Here is a 22076-nt window from a genome sequence, read left to right on the forward strand (position 1 = left end):
GAAATGGTGCAGCGTGGATGGTAAAGTATGACAAAGTTGAAAAAATGAAAAAAAAAAAAAAAAGAAGAAGCAAGATTTGTAAAAAAAAAAAAAAAAAAACCTCAAGTCGACCTTTCCCTGTGTTGACCTTTTGACCATGTCGACCAATAGTAGCCGACCTAAGCAAGCAAGCCGAGGCAAAGTATGCGTCTTGCAGCAACACAGCGCACATCTATATATAAGGTTGCATCTGTCACGTGTTGCCCACAAAGCACACGCGTGTTAATGCAAGGATGCAGACGCACAATGGCATATACGCAACAGGGCGCCCCTAAAAAAAATTGCCCCAATGAGTCTACTTGCTAATGAGCCAGCTGCAATTGCTGTGGCACATGCCCAAAGGCTGCACCTTCCTGCTACTAACTGTACAGTCTTAAGATATACCTAAGCGCGGGGTTAGATTCACGCAAGCGTCTGATGTATATAAGGAAACAGACAATGCTGGGATGAAACCATCTTACCCGCTCATCCATTGGCACAATCACCGTTTCATCCTGCCTGTCCTCCGGCACAGGAATCCTGGAAACAGAGAGCCCATTCAGCGCTGCCAACATCAAGGGTCTCTTCTGCGCTGCCACCTCCTGCTTTTGTAAATTCTTCTGGCAAGAAAAGACACGTTTGCATCTCCGTCAGTCGTGCCAGCAAAGACTGGAATGTTATTATTCTTAGAATCAACAACTGCCAAGCCAAGGAATGCCGACATTTACACACAGGACACACAGAGACTGCACGAGAACGCGCTCCATCCTGCCGCGGACTCAGGGTGGGTACAGAGCGCTCCCCCACTGTGCATATTTCTTTCACACTACTGCGGGAGTAGGACTACTAGTCCCAACATGACCTGCCAGACACAGACGTGGCCAGCACATGTTTCAGCTTGTAGCTATTGTGTCTTAGCGTGCAGGTAGTGTGACAAACAGCCTGTGTAACACACAGCGGGCACAGAGGGCATTTGTTCTCGGAAGCTAACTTGGAATTAAGGAGGAGGTGTATCAAACTTTCTAAAGGAGCAGGGAATTTTATTGGTTGCTACGGGAAACTCCTCCACTCTATACACTGCTTGAAACATATTTCACTAAGGTGGTCATTCCGAGTTGTTCACTAGCTGCATTCGTTCGCTGTGCAGCGATGAGGCAAAAAAAGGCACTTCTGCGCACGCGGCGCAATGTGCACACGTGACGTACTATTACAACGAACGATGTAGTTTCACACAGGGTCTAGCGAAGCTTTTCAGTCGCACTGCTGGCCGCAGTGTGTTTGACATGAAGTGGGCGTTTCTGGGTGCCAACTGACCGTTTTCAGGGAGTGTTCGAAAAAACGCAGATGTGGCTGGGCGAACGCAGGGCGTGTTTGTGACGTCAAAACAGGAACTGAACAGTCTGAAGTGATCGCTAGCGCCGAGTAGGTTTTGAACTATTCTAAAATTGCACAAATTAAAACTTTGTCGCCGCTCTGCGATCCTTTTGTTCGCACTTCTGCTAAGCGAAAATACACTCCCAGTGGGAGGCGGCATAGCGTTTGCACGGCTGCTAAAAACTGCTAGCGAGTGAACAACTCGGAATGACCACCTAAGGCCAGTATCCAATTATTGCATGCAGTAATTTACGGGCTAATATAGTTTGATAATATTATTGGGATATCTAATTATAGCCCCTTTTTATTGTGCGGCAAACAGACCGTTTTTTTTTGGCCTATAACACATGAAATCCCGGAACGATGCATTATCGCCTAAAAAACAGGTCTCCGGCAGATAATAATTGGGTGCCTAATTGGATAGCCCCTGGCCAATCCGCTAGCTGCAGTAAATTACCACAGCTAATTGGATACCGGCCTAAGCCTTCATTTCTGATTTGGACCAAAATCTGCATTTCAGAAAGTGTAATGAATGATCCGGTTCTTCTCCGGAGACTCCTGTACACATCTCTACTCACCCTCATCATGATTTCTCTTTCCACAATGGCGTCCTCGGTAGAAAACATCTCAGATACCGGTCTCTCCTTCACCGGTTCCCTCTTGACCCTCTCTTTCACACTGGTGAGGTCAGGCTCGGAAATGGATGGCCCCAGGGAGGTCCCATTTATGGCTGGTTGGTCATTTCTGGACATGCACAGTGTTTGGGACGGCCGGGAGCTCATTGCCTTGGCTCGCGCTATGGCGGCAGATATAGTAGACGAGTCATGCCGCAAAGCTCCATTGCTGATGCTTTTTCTTGGACCTGGGTATTCCGGAGGCGGCTTATTGGGTATCCGAGCCAATGCGGCCTGCAGCTGGGCACTGTAGGAAATCCCCTGAATGAACGGGGCGTGTTGCGCAGGCTTGTGCGAGTCGTCTTCCTCCTCGCTGTCGCTGCTGTGGATCAGCATGGTAGCATCGGAAATGTTCTTCTTGTGGTGGTACATCGGGAGCTGCTGCACCTCCGGAGACTTCGTCATGGATTCCTCCGTGTGCAGCTGCTCTCTCAAAGTGTTCCTCCGCGGCAGTGGGGCAATTAGTGACTTTAAAGCCATAACTTCCATACCACGGACCATACTGCTCATGACTTCAAAACTATGGCGCTTGTTAATAACCGGATGGTGCTTGTGGGTTTTCAATGGCTCGCTGACCTCCTGCAAGGACTGGCGGACCACCGGAGCGCTGTCTTCTTGGAAAGTTTTCACCGACTGCTGCACTTTTCTGGTCACTAGATCTGGGCTACTGCTGCTGACACGTTTATGGCGATGGCTTGCCAAGTCTGGGGTGCTGCTAGCCGGTCGCGTGGGTGGATAAGGCGGTGGAGGCCGGGATAAGAAGTTTCTAAACATATGGGCAGTACTAAAGGTTTGCGGTGGAACATTGGCTAGCTCCGGCGTGCTGACCGTGTGGGAAATGGCCTTGCTATAAGCTGGTTTTGACCCTGCCTGGCCCGGTGGGGTTTGTTCCGATGGATTCACAGGTTTGTTGCCGAAGGGCGGCTGAGGTCCATAGGAGGACATGTAAGGTGGTCTCTCCTGAATTTCAGGTTGGCTGTACACCAAGTTCTCCCGATGCCTGTACGCATGCGTATTCCCAATATTGAGGTTCCGTAAAGACTGGCTCTGACTGTCCGGCGGGTAAACGCTCCTGTTCTTTTGTCTCATAACAGTCTCGTAGTCCGGTGTTTGCCGATAGGAAGGCACAATAATGGCACTATGTCTGCACTTTGGGATATAATCCGATCTCATGATGTCATTGCCGGTGATGCTGAGGTTGGAGGACATGGGGGAAGCCTGGATGAAGTTCTGCGAATGGTTCAGCGAATTCATGCTATGGGCACTTGAGACGCTACCATTTGGCAAAGTTCCGTTCATGAAATTCAGTTCCATGTATCTGTCCAAACTGTTCTGAGATCTGCAATTAAAGGTGTCCTCACTCATGTGGAAGATGCTATCTGGAAAAAAAAAAAAACATTTGGGTCGCTAGAATGATATGAATTAAATATTCGGGGAAATTCATGTAAAGAGTCACAACGCTAATCACCAGGAGATCAACTTTCATAGAACCAGAGACGAAACTGCAGGATACGTATATACAGATAGCGGTCCGTAGTGTTTCCAACACCAAATGCAAATTCAGAATGTTACTTTTTCCAAAAAATATTTTTTCGGTTTTTAAAAGCTCTCTGCCAGTTTTAAAGATTTAAAAGAAAAGTTAATTTTTTTCAGATAATAAACGTGGCCATTTGAAAAATATATATACCAAGACTAGCGTTCGTGGTCGCCGTCACATAAGCCCCATATTCCCTTACTTTGTGTTCAAGCAAAAAACAGAGGACAATAGGGTATGGGGGCTGAAAGCATGTTCCCCGGCGCACTTACCATCAAATGATCAACAGGAAGCGGCTAATGTCCCGTTATATAGATGACATTTCCGAGACACCAACTAGGTATTTTTAACCAGATGAGACACCTAAATGATTCTAATACATGTCTTTCATCACAATAAAAAAAAAAAAAAAAGACAAAATCATGTAATACTGTTGTGCAGCAGACAATGGTTTGCGGGGTATGCAAGTTTGCCAACACCATGCCATAAAAGAAGGCTGCATGACACACGGTAAGCTAGATATGGGGACCATGGAATAGGCTACATTAAACCGGAACTCTGAAAAGTATTTCTCATTAATTATACTGCACCTACCTTCGGACATGTATGTTTCCGTTCCCTGGATGTGTCTGGGAGGTAATATAGAGGACGGCTGCCTAGACTAGGACAAAAGGGAAATATACAAAACGTTACTCAAACTGGGTATTATCAGATTTGGGGGAGAGGGTGGGAGTAGGGAACACTGACACCCCACCCACTCAGTAGGACTGACAAACTTACGGTGCTGGCTACAGGTGTCGGGAGAGGCCATTACTTAATAAACGTCAGGGACGAAAGGTCAGGAAGGGATGGGTTACTAGTGCTTTTACTGATAGTCTTACCACGGAGGACCTGCTCCACGCATGTTGTCGTCTGACGGTAGGTGGCGTGTTCTGCGGTCTGTAAAACACAAGTAAATAAACTGAAAACGCAGAACATAAAATAAAAAATGCAACATAAAATACAAAATAATTGCAGATTTACCGGAAGAAATATATACTTGGCTACATCCTAAAACATTCTGTGGAGCCCCTTTATCAGTTCTGTTTTGTTCACTTCCTTTCTGCCCATGCCCGCTGCCCCCGTGTCCCTTATTCTGTGACGCAGATATAGCACCAGAAGACAATTGCAGCGAGGGAAGACACACATTACTCAAAGTCGCAGTGCAAAAACAAACTTGATTGGTTGGAGATTGGTTTAGCCTTTGACATGCGAACCAAGAGTAAGCTTTGGCAGGCAATATCTAAGTAAGGCTGCACCAACGCATCGCAACAATGCCATACTGTATACGGGGTACAGCCATCACTTACTACAGTGTTTTTCAACCACCGTGCCGTGGCATACTAGTGTGGCCTGAGCAGACTCAGGGTGTACCGCCATAGAAGCACAGCCAGGCCCGTCAGTGTTTTGCCGCTACTGCTGCCCTGGACCGACCAATACTGGTGGGTTTAGTGGTTGCAGAGCCAGTTCTAAGTTTGGGCCCGGCCAGTGTTGGGCTCTTCTGGCTTTCTCAGATATGGCTCAGGCGTTACATATGGAGAAGCTGCGACATGACATCCTAGGACACTGCACCATGCATCACCATTATATTTGAGTGTGCCTTGGCAATATTTAGATCTCGTTCAGTGTGCCGCCAGTTGTAAAAGGTTGAAAATCTCTGACTTACTCTGTGCAGATCTTGTTGACTTTGTAGAATTTCAGCCGAGCAGCGAACAGACGAGATATATATTTACTATTCTCAATGTCGTCCTGTAGAAGACATGTAACAAAACGTCATCGCTATTCGTTAGGACAACAGGAACCAAAACGCAGAGGACTTTCACTTGTTGCAAATTAGAATAAATAAAAAAAAAAAGGTATAAAAAATCCTCGGACAACAACGCTCAATAATAGACATCTTTCCAGACCAGTCCTTGCTATAGTTTCCTTTTATTACAACACTCACAACTGTCTACACCAGGCCTGGACAACCCGTGGCTCTACAACTGTTGTAAAACTACAAGTCCCAGGATGTCCAAAGACAGCTTTGCTACTAGGAAAAACTAAAACTGTGGTAGGACATGCTGGGATGTGTAGTTTCACAACAACTGGAGAGCCACAGGTTTGCCAGACCTAGTCTACACGAACAATTTTCAACTGCAGTCCTCAAGTATCAGAAACAGGTCAAGTTTTCTGGACTTCTGTCTGCGGACACAGGTGTAATAGTTACTTACCTGCAAAAAGAGTACTCACCTATGTATTATTATCATCAGCCTTTATTTATAAACAGGGGCCCTCAACTACTTACTGTAGTACATAAACATTCTCCTGTAGCCTCATGCTAGCTTTCACTGGACGTGTCCACCCTTATCCCCTATAGATTGTAAGCTTGTTTGTGCAGGGCCCCTCTCTCCTTGGTCTACTTTACATATTTATGCTCAGTGCTCCCTAAAATTATGCATGTCAGGATTATGGCCACAAGGTGGCGCTGCTGGAGAATAGAAATGTTTCAGCTAACAAAGCAATATGGCAGCTCGCATTCATAATTCTAAATTCAGCAGCAAGTGCAAAGATTCAGGGGACGTCCGGAGCAATTCATCGGACGCTGAAACCCAGTTTAATGATCCAGTAAACGCTGGACAGCGCTGCAGGACTAGGGAACAGAGCAGCAATGTAAATGTGCTGCAATATCACGTAAGCAAAGTCTGGTTAACGACCGTCTTCATTTAACGGAGGACATTTTACCAAATAGCCAGAAAGCTGTTGCGCACGTACCGTGTGAAAGAGGACGCTCTCTTCCTTCTTGTTCAGCTCCAGAACAACTGCAGACTTGTTGTGCGTGATATTCCCAATGTCATTCCACCTGCAGACAAGATCTCAGGTCAGCTCTGCCAAGACTCACATTCCGACATTCCAGTGTCACAGCCGTGATGCCGGCGACCTTGCAGCGCGCTCTCCGCTGATCACCACTGGGATGCTGTCACAAACTATTCGTCTCTACGTGACTGCAACGCGTCTCTACCAGACCGTATCCAAGAACATGAGTGCTCTGTCCAACCAGCCGCTAGTCTGACAACTAGGGGAAAATACCCCTGATTTACGCCATACACAGGATCACTGCAGCACTGCGCGTAGCACTTACGTACGGAATATGTTACGCACACTCCAAAGTTATCCTGGTGCTTCATTTGCTGCACGACTTCACATGGTGCGGTGGCGGTAACACGCCGGAATGCAACCGGTTGTGTAAATACATTATGCATCAAGTAGGCAATGGTTTTTACTAACCTACCAATATAGTTTTGGACTGTGGGAGGAAACCGGAGTACACGGAAGAACATACAAACTCTACACAGATAAAGCCTTGGTGTGAATCGAACTCAGAACCTCAGTACTTCCCCCCATGCCAGCCTAGGCTCCAATGTTGTGACAGCGCATTATTACCAGCTGGCACAGGTGACCGGTACACAAGACGGGCGCACAGCTATTCTCAGAAGTTGTGATGCAGTTCACTTAGTGTCGCTTACTCAACAATTCTGTGATCAATTTATGTCTCTGCAGATGGGAAAAGATAAAGGACCCAGCGGCCGGCCGCAACATTATGCAATAAAACGGCAGCGGGCTCCAAAACTCCCAGGACCCACTTTATGCCCCACGGATGACAAGACAATTAGGGAGATTTATCGAGACTTGGAGACAGAGAGAGAAAAAGCAGAATATCTGCCCAAAGCTTCTAAAGACTGTGCTAGATAAAGTGACAGTTACAGGCTGATTGGTTGGTAGGGGCAAGTTTTCCACTTTCTTTCTCCAAGGCTTGATGCATCTCTCCAACATATGAAAAGTAATATGAAGCGGTTTTCAAGTTACTGCCACGGAGGACGCTGTACAGTTGCTGCCATGCTTTCCCAGTGGCAGAAACACTGCGCCCTGTATGCTACAAATCTGCAACAATGAGCCACACTATACACACACTACGCACTGCAATAATGACACAGTGTCTGACTGTCCCCGGGGCGTCCGGCGTGCCCTGGCTCGTATATTGCACAATGCCAGCGTTTCCTCCACTCTCTGGTGCACGCGTTACAATGTCACACCGGAGAGAAGCAATCGTCGTTTCTGCAAACCTCTCCCAGACGCACACACACCGCGTCTGAGGCTTCTAACAAGGTAACGCCGCCGATTACAATCAACTATTATTCTCTCTTTCCCATATTCTTTCCTTCTTGTGTTCCTAGGATTAAGGCTGGCGCTATTCTGAGTGAGGGACGGGACGCGGGCAGCAGCTGGCGTCACCGTGCCTCCCTTACCTGTAGCAGGCTATTGCTTTCCAAAGGCTGTCTCCGGTGAATATCCCCATGAAGAAGATATGGAGGGTTACGTCATTTCCATGGCTGTCCTGCAAATCAAACACACGTTATCGGTTATTGGTGGACGGGAATGCGGGCGTTACTATGGAGACGGTACTATATTCTAGTCCTAGAAAGTAGCATAGTGTAATGTGGAATCGCCAGCCGGCAGTAAGGAGACAATGGGTGTCTATGAGAAACCACATTCTCCCCAAATCAGCGTTTAACCAATAGAGCATATACAGCCAGGGTCAGGTCTCTCCTGCGCCGGTCAGACGCCAGCGCCAGGCACCGCCAGCTACGTCATCCTGGTCAGGGTCACACACTGCCTGACGTGTCACTGCTGCTTGGCACATAGCGACCATCCAGACACGCACATTTAGGTAACAGAAGTATGACGACCAGGAATGTGACTGTACCTTTACATGGAAGCACTCCTGCCCGTAGCCATCCAGGACCTCCACTTCCTTTATGTAGTGAACTTCAGCCTCTTCCGGCGGCATTCCACTGCAATATAGACAGAGCATCGTCAGCCTGCGCACAGGAGACAACGGGACCGGGCACACACAGGACAACACATGTTCTATCTATGTTACACATTATCCCGTGTCACAGTATGGCAGTGATACACCAGGACGGTTCCCCGGACACACACAGGACAACACATGTTCTATCTATGTTACACATTATCCTGTGTCACAGTATGGCAGTGATACACCAGGACGGTTCCCCGGACACACACAGGACAACACATGTTCTATCTATGTTACACATTATCCTGTGTCACAGTATGGCAGTGATACACCAGGACGGTTCCCCGGACACACACAGGACAACACATGTTCTATCTATGTTACACATTATCCTGTGTCACAGTATGGCAGTGATACACCAGGACGGTTCCCCGGGCACACACAGGACAACACATGTTCTATGTTACACATTATCCCGTGTCACAGTATGGCAGTGATACACCAGGACGGTTCCCCGGGCACACACAGGACAACACATATTCTATCTATGTTACACATTATCTGGTGTCACAGTATGGCAGTGATACACCAGGACGGTTCCCCGAGCACACACAGGACAACACATGTTCTATCTATGTTACACATTATCCCGTGTCACAGTATGGCAGTGATACACCAGGATGGTTCCCCGGGCACACACAGGACAACACATGTTCTATCTATGTTACACATTATCCCGTGTCACAGTATGGCAGTGATACACCAGGACGGTTCCCCGGGCACACACAGGACAACACATGTCCTATCTATGTTACACATTATCCCGTGTCACAGTATGGCAGTGATACACCAGGACGGTTCCCCGGGCACACACAGGACAACACATGTTCTATCTATGTTACACATTATCCCATGTCACAGTATGGCAGTGATACACCAGGACGGTTCCCCGGGCACACACAGGACAACACATGTTCTATCTATGTTACACATTATCCCGTGTCACAGTATGGCAGTGATACACCAGGATGGTTCCCCGGGCACACACAGGACAACACATGTTCTATGTTACACATTATCCTGTGTCACAGTATGGCAGTGATACACCTGGACGGTTCCCCGGACACACACAGGACAACACATGTTCTATCTATGTTACACATTATCCTGTGTCACAGTATGGCAGTGATACACCAGGACGGTTACCCGGGCACACACAGGACAACACATGTTCTATCTATGTTGCACATTATCCTGTGTCACAGTATGGCAGTGATACACCAGGACGGTTCCCCGGGCACACACAGGACAACACATGTTCTATCTATGTTACACATTATCCTGTGTCACAGTATGGCAGTGATACACCTGGACGGTTCCCCGGACACACACAGGACAACACATGTTCTATCTATGTTACACATTATCCTGTGTCACAGTATGGCAGTGATACACCAGGACGGTTACCCGGGCACACACTGGACAACACATGTTCTATCTATGTTACACATTATCCTGTGTCACAGTATGGCAGTGATACACCAGGACGGTTCCCCGGGCACACACAGGACAACACATGTTCTATCTATGTTACACATTATCCTGTGTCACAGTATGGCAGTGATACACCAGGACGGTTCCCCGGGCACACACAGGACAACACATGTTCTATGTTACACATTATCCTGTGTCACAGTATGGCAGTGATACACCAGGACGGTTCCCCAGGCACACACAGGACAACACATGTTCTATCTATGTTACACATTATCCTGTGTCACAGTATGGCAGTGATACACCAGGACGGTTCCCCGGGCACACACAGGACAACACATGTTCTATGTTACACATTATCCTGTGTCACAGTATGGCAGTGATACACCAGGACGGTTCCCCGGGCACACAGAACAACGAATACATAACAGCAGCACCTCCGCAGATTACAAGCACCCCCAGCGGTCATCATTAGCCCATTCTCTGCTTCAGGACTGATATATAAAGGGTATAACCCAAGTCTCTCACCTCAGAGCTTTGCTTTCCAGGACCACCTTGTGATATAACTCTTCCAATAATGCCTGGTCTTGGACCCAGCCCTGTAATTACATAAACACAAAGCTAATCAGAACATATCAATCATTGTGGACTATTTCAGTTCAAACATACATTTAATATAGGATGCCCGCGCAAATCCTAGTACCGCTTCATTAACTTCCCGCCACTGATATATTTATTTGGTGCCGCATTGGGTATAAGGAGGCGCAGTTTTACTAATGATGTACCCTGTAAGTGATAATACAGCTTTAACTGCGTCCATTATCCTGTTTAGCTGCCAGCAGACTGTTGCACAGACGTATGTTCCATGTATAATGCAGTTACAGTAGAGAATCACGCCTGCTTTCAAGTTTTACATTTGTTCTTGTTTATTCAAAACTCTTTTTTCTACAGAGTAAGCCCTATTATACCAGATTTTGTTACCGGCTACAATGACTTTGATCCAGGCTGCTTTTGAAAATAACACACGATTTTATCACCCTCCAGTTGCCAGGACACGATAAAGTGCCCGGCGATGGTGAAAAAGTGATAACGGACTTTACTTACCGATTCAGATCGCACATACACATTGCGATGGGCACTGCAGTGTTTCCAGCCCCCCGGGAGAAGGATCGTGATATCCCTCTCCATCCAGGCTTCTCCCATGGGGCACGACAAACGGCTAATGCCATCTGAGGACGGTGTTCCCTACGCGCGGATAAGCTCAGGAACGCTAAGATTTTTGGAGCTCCTCTGGAAGACACTGTAGAAACTTATCGGGACAGGTCAGGCGAGCGCCGGCAATTGAAAGTAGGCGACAACACTTACAATCTATTATATACTGGTGACACCTAATTCTGTCCTTAAACAAGTGGGAATAGAAGTTTCTGCATGTTCTAAGGACATTATTATCTTGATTAATATGCCCCCAAAGTATTAAACTTTTTTGTTCCCCACTTTATAATAATATCTGCAGAATTGAAAGGGGTGAGAGCCAATAAGTAGCTGCGAAGTTCAAATAGGGTGAGCAGGAGCAAAGGTCCCTTCTCAGGTGTCACCACGACTTACCTTCCAGGAGAGAAGGACGGGTGTGGTGGCACCAGCATCTCCCCTCACTCTGGGAGGGAGTATAACACTTAGCGGTGACATCATCACCCAGTGCCACACTCCAAGCGCATCATCACAGGTGGCATGCGACCGGCTGCTGTCCCTCCATGCCAGTGACTGGCACTTATCACCAACTTATAGCACTCTACGGAGTCACGCCACAAGGGTTTTGGGTGTTTACTAAATTTTGGTGCCCCAGGAGGCCTAGGTTGGCATTACATCAGTGTTGGCATTATACCCCCACCAAAACGTCATACAGCCCCTTCGTACAGCAGGGCCATGAGACTTACCATTGAGACAGACACAGGGAAGGAAAATTCGGTGGGGCAATTAAAATAGCCGCCGCCTGGGAGCCCAGAGATTATGGACAGGTGCCGACACTGCGACACTACATTGGAATAATGGCCGCCGCCTGGGAGTCCAGAGATCCTGGACAGGTGCCGACACTGCGACACCACATTAGAATAATGGCCGCCGCCTGGGAACCCAGAGATCCTGGACAGGTGCAGACACTGCGACACCACATTAGAATAATGGCCACCACCTGGGAACCCAGAGATCCTGGACAGGTGCTGACACTTCGGCACCACATTAGAATAATGGCCGCCACCTGAGAGCCCAGAGATCCTGGACATGTGCCGACACTGACACCACATTAGAATAATGGCCGCCGCCTGGGACCCTAGAGATCCTGTACAGGTGCCGACACCGCGACACCACATTAGAATAATGGCCGCCGCCTGGGACCCCAGAGATCCTGGACAGGTGCCGACACGGAGACAAATATGAACTAGATAAGACTGAATGCAGATGTAGGCAACATGCGACTATTCAGCTGTAGTTCCAGAAAGAACTACTGGTCCCAGGATAACTTACTGCGCAGATGCAGTCTGGCTTTTATGCACACCACAGTCTGCCGGGGCATGATGGGACTTGTAGTACCACATCAGCTACAGAGCCGCAGGTTACCTACATCTGCACTAGCGGCGGCACATCCTGTGTGAGCCCCGTCCTGCAGATCTGCCTCCATCATGGAAACCTCACCGCGCTTCCCTATCAAGAATGAAATCTCTGCTTCAATAGCCCTGAATACACTTCTGACGTTGTTCCAAGTGTGGCTGACAGATGAAGCAATAAAACACACAGGGAATGTAACACAACGAGACCACAGAGTGACAGAAGGCTTCGGAAAACAAGGCTCCAGGCGATGGGTATTGTGCTCTGCAGAGCTCGCTAGTCCTGCCCCTGGGGCTCTGCACACGGTATTTGTTCTGTCATACAGGTATGTGTACGGGAGAAGGATACATGTCTGTACAACTACCACACGCACAATGCACCGCAAACTACTCCCATAGTGTCCTGTGCGAACACCGGAGGGTCCGTCACATGGGGCGGATCAAGATCTGGATGAACATTGCTATACATCCCGCCTTCTTTCCCCTGCATGCCGGCATCTGTGACCGCCGACATCTGCAGGACACGTACCTGCCGGGTCAGCTCTTCCGGGGTGGGACGCATCAACCTGTGTTTTGTGGTCAAACCTTTGAGAATGCAGTTTTCTGAGGTGTGCCCACTTACCGCAAGTGCGCCAAGCTTGGAGCTGATGGGTAACGCCACCTATAGCTGGTGTTACCCTATAGAAGCCTATGGGATCCTCCCAGCATCCCCTGTGGTGCGTGCATCAGACGACACATGAGCAGACGGACTTCCAGGTCCTAAGCTCGGAAGTCCCCACATCGCCAAGGACAGCTCTCATCGGGGGCGGGTTGCATCAAGCATCGCGCATCCCGCAACGCAACACAACCATAACAGTATTTACTAATGCAGTATACTTGAAGAAACTCCCAAAGGACAGTTCTCCCGGCAAAAACTATTCATTACGATGACAGGACTTCCGGGGCTGGGTCCACACAACTTAGGCCGACAGTCATTAAGTCGACATGAGGTTTTTTTTGTTTATTTTTACTTTTTTTTGTGTCGTTTTCTTCGTAAAGTGACGGGAAACCCCAATTAGTGCACCGTGCCGCTGCACTCGGCACAGGTTACTATTCCCAATCATATTCCACGTGGATTGTAAAGTTTGTATAAATCCAAAAATATAATAATTTAAAAAAAAATCATGTCGACCTTTTGAACTTTCGACTTAGTACATGTCAGCCTAATGACCCTGTCGACCTAGTAACCCTGTCGACCAATAGTGGTCGACCTAATGACTGTCGGACCTAAGTGGTGTTGACCTAATGAATGTATCCCTCCGGGTTTATGACCCAGATTCCTTTCTGCGCACGTGACACGTGCCACGGGGCGGCTGGGTGGGATCCGATTGGATCTCTCTCAGTGGGGAAATGGGATAGAAGTCCATCGGCTTCTAGTGGGCAACGGCATCTAAAGACGGGACTGCCCACCACATTCAAGCCCCAAAATCTACCGCATTCTGGGGCTTCGTGCATATGCGCTAAACTGAAAACTGCAATTTTTGGAGGTGCTGCCGCATTTTTAACCTTGGTGCATCCTGGCCCGGGAGAGCGGACATTTACTGGAATATTCTTGCATATGGCGTTAGTAAATGCAGATAAAGTCGTGGGATGCATCATCATCGTGAGTCCCGCCCTCGATATGAAGGCTTCCGGGTTTATACAATAAAACAATACATACAGTATATACAGCTGGCGTTCTCGGAGGATGTAACACAATTGTTTTTTATGGATACAGCCCGCCCAGAGAAGAGATTCTTTTTACCTTGAGTAACGGAATATAACACTGAAAAGTCTTACACAGCCGGCTAGCCGCCGACCCTGAGTCGGCAAGTCAGATTTTAACCTTTAAATGACGGTTTATAGACCGCGGAGCATTCTTCTATAAACGTACAATTGGCGTGACGGCTAGCGTTACCGGCTGTATGGACTGTAAGCTCCACTGGGGCAGGGACTGATGTGAATGCGCTACGGACTATGTCTGCGCTATATAATAACTAACCGTATAATAGCTGGGGCTTACAATTGCCTTTATGGAAAAACAAAGTATTATCTATTCCTGGTAGAATGGGAAGTGGCCGCCTATTTCCACGCAGGCCGAGCGCTGCCGCACGGTGTTTAGACAGATGGACACAATGCAGCACAGTTCACGTCTCGCACAGGAGAACACAGGTTCCAAAACAGAAACAAGTCTTTGAACAATATTATCATTGTTTGTACAGCAGGAACATGTTCTCCAGCCGGAGACCGTCACGGTTTCACGGGATGTCAAATACAAAGTGATATCAACAGGAGAGAGCGAGAGATACCGAGAGTGAGAGACAGACACAGACAGAGAGTGAGAGACAGACAGAGAGACCGCTTCCAGGACAGATGAGCAGAATCAGGTCATTATTTCCCAGATCATTAAACTCCACAATGATTAGGTTTAGCTGAACCATGTAGGTACAATAAATGCTTTCAGTATAAACCAGCAGATGTGAGCAGCGACTACGTATAGGGTTTGTGTTTGTCACGCTCGGCGTAAGTGGGGGTTCCGACAACCGAGTTTTGGCTGAAGGGACAGCTACCTGTGAGGAGAGTAAACGAGGTGGCTGAATGTAATTCCTCCTCATGGGGTGGAAGCCAAACTAAGTGTTAACGTTGGCCGGAGGGCGTAAAGAAAAGGAGGACTTCGTAGGAAGATTACTGTAGTTTTAATGAATAATCAGGCTGTACACGAATATTGGAGAAATTGAAGAAACTGGAAGAATTAGAGTCTATGGTTAAATGACTTGAAGAGTGAAGCTGAAGAACTCAGGTAAAGAAGAACTGAAGACTGTGTTTTAGGATTAAAAGACGAGGCTGAAGGGGGGCGTGGCCACGGCGGCAAGGGACTAGGCAGCAGGATTGAGGAGCTCCCTGGATATTAATCCTGAGCAAATCCTGGGGCTCTCTCTGTGGCTTTCCCTTGGCTCCTCTCCTGTTTAGCGGCACTGGGGAGGCGGCGGGCATCGTTTGAGGACCCGTGAGAGCGCTCCCGGCTCGCGCCAGCGGCTGCCCGGACCTCAGGCCTAGGCCGCAAACAAGTCCCCGGCCTCAATTTACGCGATCGCGCACCCGCGGCGGCCACAGCAGCCTGCGGCACCCCACTTCTGCACCCCCAGGGCTCCACACTGGCACAATCCTGCTCCCCTGAAGGCTGGTACAGGGAGTGAAGAAGGGAGAGTCAGTGTGCTGGGTGGCCATTTTGTCTGCAGCTCCCTGTGTCCCTCCTCACTGCATGAACTGAGCTGGTCCCTGCTGCCCTGCCTTTTGCTGCTGGAATACCATAAACTAGATATATATATACACCACTGGATCCCTCTGGTCCCCCCTTCCCCCTTCAATATTACAGCTGGATATCCTGGTCCCTGGCGTGCTGTTGATATTGCATTCACCACCCACTGTTATACTTCTTGACACTGAATATTGGGACTTTGAGTATTGCTGGGCCTTGATACGATGGTGAGGGGCGGCCAGAGCGCGGCCACGGCTAAATTGGAGAGGTTTGCTCGACAGCCTGCAACCCAGCCGACGCAGTCATCTCCTAAGCCCTCCCCTTCTGCCAGAATGGATCCCCCGGCCGGGGCCAACTCAGGGGTGAATGTACAGCCATCTGCTCCTTCCATCCAGCAGGTCCTGGAGGCCATAGCGGCCAGCGAACAACGCCTGTCGGACAAAATGGAGAAGGTGCAGTGCGATTTATCATTGCTGCGACAGGACATCCAGCGAGTCCGGGAGAGGGTGGGCGAAACCGAGGCGCGGGTCTCTAATCTGGAGGACCTCAGCGGCCCTATGCAACGATCTGTGTCTGCAGTTACACAACAAGTCTCGACACTGCAAACTAAACTCCTGGATATGGAGGGCAGACTCAGCAGAAATAATGTGAGATTCGTGGGCCTACCTGAAAAGGAAGAGGGGGCACACCCCGAAGATTTCCTGGAGTCCTGGCTAAAAGAGGCATATGGCGCTGAATCCTTTACCTCCCAGTTTGCAGTGGAGCGGGCTAACCGAGTGCCCTTCCGGCCTTTGCCCCCAGGCGCCCCGCCACGAACTTTTATTGCAAAATTCCTGCACTATAAGGATCGGGACTCTGTCTTGCGCCTGGGACGCGTGAAGGGCCCCCTGCTCCGGAACGGAATCCGGGTGTCGGCATTTCCGGACTTTGCAGCGGACGTTCAAAAAGACCGGGCCAAGTTTCTTCCCATTAAGCGACGTCTTCGTGACCTGAATCTACCCTACTCGATGCTGTTCCCCTCCAGGTTGCGTGTGGTGGCAGATGGGAAGACCAAGTTCTTCAGCTCGCCAAGGGAGGCGGCTTCCTGGTTGGACAGATATGCTCCAGGGGTCCGCCAGCTGGCTCCAGACTGACACCAGGTCGCCCTCCTCCATGGGCCTACAATCCGCAAGTATAAGTCCGGGGAGCTTCCTCTTGTTTAGTGGTTCTGGACTTTACTGAAAAGTGATATAAACGTATAAGGGTTTTTGTGTTGGGGTGTTTTTGATCTGTACGCCTAGTACAGTGTCGCCGTAGGCTTTGGGATCTCCAGGGCTAGAGTTCTGTTAGGGATATGTGTATGCCACAGTTCGGGGAGGTATACGGGGTGGGGGGTTGTTCGGGGGCCGCTGTTGGCTTCTCAGCAGTTTTTTTGTTCTGTTTTTTAGATTTATGGTGTCTATATATTTGTCAATCAGACAGTGTGGTGAGGTTGTACTGTTTTATGGGGTTCGGCTCGGGGACCGGGGCCTGCGGACGATATGATTGCGGGAGTGGAGCACCGTACGGGCGGGCAGTTGCCCGGAAGGCATTGATGATGGTATTTCCTCTTTGCCTTCTGGTATCTAGGAGTGCTGTGTCCCTGTTGGTACATTGGCTGACATGTCTCCCTTAAAATTCTTGGCGTGGAATGTCCAGGGCATTAACAACAAAGTAAAGCGATCCTTAGTATTTAAAATGATCAAGAAATATGGCCCGGACATTATTTGTCTGAGCGAAACCCATTTGGAGGGTACTAGGCTGTTGTCGCTCCGCAGGCCTTAGGTGGGGTGGGCGTATCATTCCTCGCACTCCTCTTATTCCCGAGGGGTGTCGGTAATGATAAAGAGGACAGTACAGTTTGAGATGATCAGGGTAAATACAGATCCATATGGTAGATACGTGTTTCTAGAATGTAAATTGTATTCCTGTAATTTTTTCCTATTGTCTGTGTATGTTCCTCCCCCGTTTTCGTATGATGTCCTGCAGAAGGCCGCCTCATTTGTTGCTTCCTCCCCCCACACTCCTGTCATCTGCCTGGGGGACTTCTACAATGTGTTGGATGTCTCTTTGGACAGATGGAGGGCTCCTCGGGATCCGGGGGCGGGGGGCAACCCGAATTCATCTAGATCTAAGTTTGCGGATTTTCTAGATAGTATGCAGTGGGTAGATGTCTGGAGGACTCGGTATCCTACGCTTCGGCAATACTCCTGCTTCTCTAGTACGCACGGCTCCTTTTCCAGAATCGACCTGGCCCTGGTCTCACCTGAGCTTTTGCCTGGTGTAGCGGATGTTCATTACGAGGCACGGGGGGTGTCCGACCACTCACCCCTGGTGCTGTAGCTGGATGGGGACTGCCAGAGGTGACAGTCGTATTGGAGGTTGCATCCGTCTTGGTTGGCCCAGCTGGGCGACTGCCTGGATTTAGCGTCCATGTGGGAGGGTTTTTTTGCGGATAATGTGGGCACGGCCTTGGCCCCGGTTGTTTGGGATGCATTCAAGGCTTATTTACGTGGTACATTGATTGGCAAAATTGCTGCCTGCAAGGTAGCTCGTAGGGCGACGGAGAGACAGCTTGAGTCTGAGTGTAGGGACCTGGAGACACGCTATCTGACCGAGGGTACCCCTGCACTGAAGGCCCGTTGGCAGATGGCTCAGGAGGCCTGGCTGGCTCACCTTTCAGACAAAAATGCACGCTCCCTCTTGTTTAGGGCCACTAATATATATATATGCAGGCGGACAGACCAGGTAGTTTGCTGGCCTATTTGATGCATTATGACCGACCTGGGACTGCGATAGCGCAGCTGCTTGGCCCTGACGGCTCCACGGTAGATAACACCCCTGACATTGCACGGATGTTCCTCCTTTACTTTAGGGAGGTTTATGATAGTCGGCTGACATGCTCCATGGAGGACTTAGACCTGTACCTGACAAATATACCCCTTTCTAAACTTTCCCCTGAGGCTAGGGATGCTTTGGACGCGCCTTTGACTCTGGAGGAGGTGACGGCGACGGTGGAGGTGTCTCCAAGTGGTAAATCCCCGGGTAGTGACGGTATCCCCACGGAACTGTATAAACACTACATTAAGTTCTTTGGTCCTAAGCTGCATGACATGTATGTTGATATGTTTGCCGCTAATCGCCTTCCTCCCTCAATGTCCGAGGCTGTCCTTATAATGCTCCCAAAACCTGGTAAGGACCCTAATTTTTTGGAGTCCTACAGGCCGATTTCCCTCATCCCCACCGATGCCAAGATCCTGGCGAAAATTCTCGCGGTCCGGCTCAACTTAGTTATTGAATCTATAATTCATCCGGATCAATCCGGCTTCATGCCTGGGAAATCCACGTCCATTCATTTGCGCAGGCTGTACACTATTTTGCAGGCTCCTCATGACTTCCCCTCGGACGCGGTTGTGGTCTCATTGGATGCGGCCAAGGCATTCGACAGCGTTGAGTGGCCCTACCTGTGGGGAGTCATGAGGAACATGGGCTTTGGCCCTAATTTTATACAATGGATCAAATTGTTATATCAAAATCCACGCGCCAGGGTCCTGTTAAACGGCTACATCTCCTCCTCCTTCCCTTTGACATGGGGCACCAGACAGGGTTGCCCCCTCTCTCCTGCCTTGTTTGCCATAGCCATCGAGCCCCTGGCTTGTTTGATTAGGTCGCACCCGGACATTGGGGGAATTGATACGGGTTCATGCATTGACAAAATAGCCCTTTATGCGGATGACTTGCTGTTATTCCTCCGAGACTACGCGGTGGATATGCCTACTGTGTTGCGGGTCAGAGACCTTTGGTGGTTTTTCTGGTCTCCGCATAAACTGGTCCAAATCATTTATTATGCCCATTATGGGCTCCCCCCCCCCTTCCCCCGGTTCCGAGGCTCTCCCTGCCGCTATGTTGGACGGACCAGTTTAAGTACCTTGGGATTCTAGTTACTAACGATCCATCAGACTTTGTGCCCTTGAACCTTGATCCTCTTGTACAGTCATTTGTGCGCAAGTCGAGAGCTTGGTGTAAGCTTCCGCTGACAGTGACGGGTAGGGTCGGGCTCATTAAAATGGTAGTTTTGCCCAAGCTACTGTATGTTCTCTTGCAGTCCCCTTGTGTACATCTTTCCAGCCTTCTTCAGGAAATGAAATAGTGTCATAACGTCCTTGATCTGGGCCAATAAAAGGCCTAGAATAAAATTATCTACCCTTACCAGACAAAAAAAGGACGGCGGCTCGGCCTTGCCTCACTTCCAATTGTATTACTACGCTGCCCAGTTGTAACATATCGGTATTTGGCTCCGAGGAGGGGAGGAGGCTTGTTTATGCTGGGCGTTCCTTAGGTGTTATTACCCGGATCTCTCCCCGGCGCAGGTCCTGGTGGGGGGGGGGGGGGGGGGGGGGGGGAGAGTCCTTCTAGATTCTCACCTCCTATTGTCTTTCAGGCCATGAAGATATGGCTAGCTTTGAAGGGCCTGCTCGGGTACGAGGGCATGGACCCAGATACTCCCCTATGGCACTCCACATCGCTCAGTGAACTGGGGTCTCTCGAGGGTAGGGAGGTGTGGGCTCCGTATTCGATAATTTCAATGTCTCAGCTATATAGCGATGGTTCATTGAAATCATTTCAGCAATTAAGGGAGGAGTTTGGACCTCCGAGCTCTCACTTTTACAGATTCTTACAGCTCAGGCACGCCTTGCAGGCACAGTTCGGAGATTCTCCCCCGGCGCTCCTCCCCTTCCCCATAAAAACATTTCTACACTCACTGGGTCGAGTTAAGGTGATCTCCTTCACCTACTCGTACCTTCTTCAAACAATTCATGCAGACCCGCTCTCGAATCTTCGGGAGCGCTGGGAGTGTGACTTGGGCCCCATAGACGGGGAAGATTGGGAGGGTGCTCTGGGTAACTCGAGCCAGGTCACCAAATCGCTGCGGTTTCAACAGATACAGCTCTTCATTCTGCATAGATCATATATGACGCAAAGCAGGCTGGCCAGATTTAGGACCAATAGTGTTGATATTTGTCCTAAGTGCGGGGCCGCCGGAGGCACCTTCTGGCATCTTACATGGGAATGCCCGTTGCTGCAGGCGTTCTGGGCTGGGGTCGGGTCGATTCTGGAACATACGGGGATACCGAGAGGCTTGCTGACTCTGAGATTTTGTATCTTGGGGGTGGGCAATCCTGACCCTGGGTCTCGTTGGGAGGGCATATATGCCCGCAGTATGGTGGTCATTCCGAGTTGTTCGCTCGCAAGCTGCTTTTAGCAGCTTTGCACACGCTAAGCAGCCGCCTACTGGGAGTGAATCTTAGCATAGTAAAATTGCGAACGAAAGATTCTCAAAATTGCGAATAGACACTTCTTAGCAGTTTCTGAGTAGCTCCAAACTTACTCGGCATCTGCGATCAGTTCAGTCAGTTTCGTTCCTGGTTTGACGTCAAACACACCCAGCGTTCATCTAGACACTCCTCCGTTTCTCCAGCCACTCCCGCGTTTTTCCCAGAAACGGTAGCGTTTTCTCCAACACTCCCATAAAACGGCCAGTTTCCGCCCAGAAACACCCACTTCCTGTCAATCACATTACGATCACCAGAACGAAGAAAATACCTTGTAATGCCGTGAGTAAAATACCTAACTGCATAGCAAATTTACTTGGCGCAGTCGCACTGCGGACATTGCGCATGCGCATTAGCGACTATTCGCTCTGCTGCGACAAAAAAATAACGAGCGAACAACTCGGAATGACCCCCTATGTGCGCTCTTGCTAAGGTGTGTATTGCGCGGACATGGATGGCTCCGCATCCCCCCACGATACCTGCATTCAAGGGTTTGGTAAAGGATACCCTATTGAAAGACCGCTATGTATATATGAAATACTAGGTGCTTCATCGCGCCCTACGGGCGCTCTTCACACCGTCGCAAGGGGCTGCGCCCCCTTAACCCTTGCATGCCTTTCTGGGGTTCAATATTTGTGTTATATGGAGTATTACCTGCATTCCTTTGTTAGTGGTTAAATATTGCACAATGAAAGGGTGTGCGATGGTGAAGGAGGCGCAGCCCCTTGCGACGGCGTGAACAGCACCTGCAGGCCACAATGTACAGAATGTAGCGGGTGCGGGGGGTACTGCGGATGGTGTCTGTAGATGCTGCGGATGGAGGGGGGGCGGAAGTGGGGGTGGGGCCCGGATGGGGAAGGGTTGGGAGGTGCTGCGGGTGGGGGAGGGGCAGAGGAGTGGGGGATGCAGATGGGGGA

The 22076-nt window shown here is 49.4% G+C and overlaps 1 protein-coding gene across 2 annotated transcripts in view; it reads right to left on the minus strand.

Moving 5' to 3' along the window:
- The window catches only part of PTPN14 (protein tyrosine phosphatase non-receptor type 14), a 122059-nt gene that overhangs the window by 19558 nt on the left and 80425 nt on the right, over positions 1-22076 (minus strand). The window contains exons 6-14 of one of the 2 annotated variants that reach the window (XM_063919082.1): positions 10460-10530; positions 8384-8471; positions 7926-8014; positions 6394-6481; positions 5306-5388; positions 4482-4539; positions 4195-4261; positions 1971-3445; positions 501-635 (exon numbers count right to left, since the gene is read on the minus strand). In XM_063919082.1, coding sequence (XP_063775152.1) covers positions 501-635; positions 1971-3445; positions 4195-4261; positions 4482-4539; positions 5306-5388; positions 6394-6481; positions 7926-8014; positions 8384-8471; positions 10460-10530 — 2154 coding nt within the window. Of the gene's footprint in view, positions 1-500; positions 639-1970; positions 3446-4194; positions 4262-4481; positions 4540-5305; positions 5389-6393; positions 6482-7925; positions 8015-8383; positions 8472-10459; positions 10531-22076 lie in introns of both variants that reach the window. The other variant, XM_063919081.1, reaches the window with a different exon arrangement.

Source organism: Pseudophryne corroboree, chromosome 4, assembly GCF_028390025.1.
Source record: "Pseudophryne corroboree isolate aPseCor3 chromosome 4, aPseCor3.hap2, whole genome shotgun sequence".
Taxonomy (NCBI): Eukaryota; Metazoa; Chordata; class Amphibia; order Anura; family Myobatrachidae; genus Pseudophryne; species Pseudophryne corroboree.